The sequence below is a fragment of the Neopelma chrysocephalum genome, unplaced genomic scaffold, assembly GCF_003984885.1.
Source record: "Neopelma chrysocephalum unplaced genomic scaffold, ASM398488v2 Primary Assembly neopelma1_88694, whole genome shotgun sequence".
Classification (NCBI taxonomy): Eukaryota; Metazoa; Chordata; class Aves; order Passeriformes; family Pipridae; genus Neopelma; species Neopelma chrysocephalum.
Window position 1 is genome coordinate 542 of NW_020917827.1, and position 3,558 is coordinate 4,099.

General features: G+C 56.2%; 1 protein-coding gene across 1 annotated transcript; it reads right to left on the minus strand.

The window, feature by feature from the left end:
* Positions 1-435: 435 nt before the first annotated feature.
* Positions 436-3,412, minus strand: LOC113979765 (protein phosphatase 1 regulatory subunit 37-like; the record flags this gene model as incomplete). Its single annotated transcript, XM_027707058.1, has 5 exons — positions 3,377-3,412; positions 2,618-2,744; positions 2,125-2,153; positions 1,319-1,431; positions 436-585 (listed from the first exon to the last, which is right to left on the minus strand). Coding segments are annotated over exons 1-5 (453 nt in total), but the record flags the coding sequence as incomplete, so codon positions are not given.
* Between the last annotated feature and the right edge of the window lie 146 nt (positions 3,413-3,558).

The window sequence follows — 3,558 nt, forward strand, 5'->3', positions numbered from 1 at the left end:
GACAAAACCAGGTTCTCCTGGATCAAACCAGGTTCTCCAGGACCAAACCAGGTTCTCCTGGACCAAACCAGGTTCTCTTGGACCAAACCACCTTCTCCAGGACCAAACCAGGTTCTCCAGGACTAAACCAGGCTGGACCAAACCAGGTTCTCCTGGACTAAGCCAACTTATCCAGGACCAAACCACCTTTTCCAGGAATAAGCCAAGTTCTCCTGGACCAAACCAGGTTCTCCTGGACCAAACCACCTTTTCCATGCCCAAGGCAGTTCCTCCATGCCCAAGGCAGGTTCTCCTGGACCAAGCCAGGTTCTCCTGGACCAAACCAGGTTCTCCAAGCCCAAACCACCTTCTCCGTGCCCGAGGCAGCTCCTCGGTGCCCCGAGTGCCCCCGTGGCGGCCCCAAATCCCGGGAATTCCATTTCCCCCGGGAATTGCGTGCTGACCTTCGCAGGTGAGCTTGGTGGAGGCGAGTCCGAGGCGGAGCACGGAGCGGTTCCCGATGAGGCCGTTCTTCAGGTTCCGCACGCCCTCGTTCCCGATGGGATTGTGGCCCAGGTTCAGCGTCTCCAGGCTCTGCGTGTGGGGCTGAGGGAGCCAAAGGGAAAAACAGCCGGATCAGCACCGGGATCCACCCAGGGAAGGGGATCCGGAGGGAAAAACAGTGGGATCAGCCCCGGGATTGAGCCAGGGAAGGGGATCCGGAGGGAAAAACAGCGGGATCAGCACCGGGATTGACTCATGGAAGGGGATCCGGAGGGAAAAACAGTGGGATCAGCACCGGGATCCACCCAGGGAAGGGGATCCAGAGGGAAAAACAGTGGGATCAGCCCTGGGATTGCACTAGGGAAGGGGATCCAGAGGGAAAAACAGTGGGATCAGCACTGGGATTGACCCACAGAAGGGGATCCAGAGGGAAAACCAGCGGGATCAACCCCTGGATTGACTCATGGAAGGGGATCCAAAGGGAAAACCAATCCCTGGAGCCATGGAAGGGGATCCAGAGGGAAAAACAGCGGGATCAGTGCTGGGATCCACCCAGGGAAGGGGATCCAAAAGGAAAAACCAGTGGGATTAACTCCAGGAGCCATGGAAGGGGATCCAGAAGGGAAAACAGCAGGATCAGCCCCTGGATTAACCCCTGGAGTCATGGAAGGGGATCCAGAGGGAAAACTAGCGGGATCAATCCTGGGATCGACCCCTGGAAGGCGACAAGGGATGAGTTCCCCCGAGAATGTTGTCCCACCCTCCTCATCCCTCCTTTCCCCTGATCCCAGCCCCGGGAGCGCCGGGAGCAGCGGGAAATCCCGGGAATGCTCACCAGGGTCATTCCCAGATAGGCCATCCCGGTGTGGGTGAGTTGGTTGTTCCACAGCACCAGGGTGAGCAGCCCCTTCCTCTGCTCCTTCAGCCCCTCGCAGATGTAGGCCAGGCCTGGGAAAACACAGCCCGGGAATCAGGGAATGCAACGGGAATCCGACGGGAATCCATCGGGAATCCGACGGGAATCAGCCCCGGCAACATTCCCAAAAATCCAGCCCGGCTCCTCCTCCCTGTGCCCTCTTGGGAGGGAAAATTAATTAGTGGTGGGGATGGAAAATTAATTGGAGTCGTTGGAGAAGGGAAGAAACCCTTGGGAAGGAGCTGGAGGAGGAGTGGGAATGTTGGGAAGTTGGGATCGGATGGGAGTTGGATGGGGAGGGGCTGGAGATGGATCCTCCACCATTTCTTGGACATTCCCAGGTCATTCCTGCCTGGATTGAGGGGCTGGAGATGGATCCTCCACAGCTCCAAACCCCTTCCCAGATCATTCCTGCCTGGATTGAGGGGCTGGACATGGATCCTCTGCTCCAAACCCCTTCCCAGACAATCCCACTGGGATTTCACTCCAGGTTGGGATCATTCCCCCATTCCAGGGGTGGATTTGGCCTCTCCAGGGAACAGGGAGGATTCAAATCCATCCAACCCCACATTCCCACCCGGAATCAGGAAAACACCCCAACCCCAACCCAATCCCAACCCTTCCAAACCCAGCAGGTTTTTTTCCCCTCCCCAATCCATTCCCTCTTCCCTCCCTTCCTCCCTCCTCAATCCGGGCTGGGAATGAATTCCCTGGGAATTCCTGACCGGAGTCGAGGACGTGGTTGTTGCGGAGGATCCTCCACAGCTCCAAACCCCTTCCCAGCCCATTCCCACCGGGATGTCGCTCCAGGTTGGGATCATTCCCCCATTCCAGGAGTAACTGACATTGGATTTGGCCTCTCCAGGGAAAAGGGAGGATTCAAATCCCTCCAGGACAGATCCAACCCCATTCCCCTTCCCAGACAATCCCACTGGGATTTCACTCCAGGTTGGGATCATTCCCCCATTCCAGGGGTGGCTGACGTTGGATTTGGCCTCTCCAGGGAACAGGAAGGACTAAAATCCCACTGGGAAGGATCCAACCCCACATTCCCACCCCTCAGGAAAACAACCCAACAACCCTCCCTTCCAAACCCAGCAGGTTTTTTTTGCCCTTCCCAATCCATTCCCTCCCTCCCTTCCTCCCTCCTCAATCCGGGCTGGGAATGGATTCCCTGGGAATTCCTGACCGGAGTCGAGGACGTGGTTGTTCCGGAGGTCGAGGATGTGGATGGAGCAGTTGAACTTGAGGAGGTTCCCGAGCTGGGCCGAGTCCTGCAGCCCGTTGAGTTTGTTGTCGGCCAGGTAAAGCTCCCGCAGCGTCATGTTCATCTTCAGAGCCGTGGCTGAAACACAGGGAACGGGAAAAAAAACATGGAAAAAACAGCCGGGAAAAGGAGAAGGGTGTCCCAAAATTCCAGTTGTGTCCTACAATTCCAGTTGTGTCCCAAAATTCCAGCTGTGTCCTACAATTCCAGCTGTGTCCCGCAACTCCAGCTGTGTCCCAAAATTCCAGCTGTGTCCCAAAATTCCAGCTGTCCCAAAATTCCAGCTGTGTCCCACAATTCCAGCTGTGTCCCACAATTCCAGCTGTGTCCCACAGTTCCAGTTGTGTCCCGCAATTCCAACTGTGTCCCGCAATTCCAGTTGTGTTCCACAATTCCAGCTGTGTCCCACAATTCCAGTTGTGTCCCACAGTTCCAGCTGTGTCCCACAATTCCAACTGTGTCCCGCAATTCCAGTTGTGTCCCACAGTTCCAGCTGTGTCCCACTATTCCAGCTGTGTCCCACAGTTCCATGTGTGTCCCAAAATTCCAGCTGTGTCCCGCAATTCCAGCTGTGTCCCACAATTCCAGATGTGACACCCAAAATCGCACCCGGGACAACCAAAATCCAAGAATTCCCAGTAAAACCCGTTCCCACCGACTCGGGAATGGTGCCCCTGGATCCCAGGGAATCCAGGAATTCCGGGACTCACCCAGGAGCATGAGCGGCCTCCCAGAGAGCATCATGTTTTCCACAACACCCAAAATCCCACCCGGGATAACTAAAATCCAATATAACCCCAATAATTCCCAGTAAAACCCGTTCCCGCCGACTCGGGAATGGTGCGCCCGGATCCCAGGGAATCCGGGAATTCCGGGACTCACCCAGGAGCAT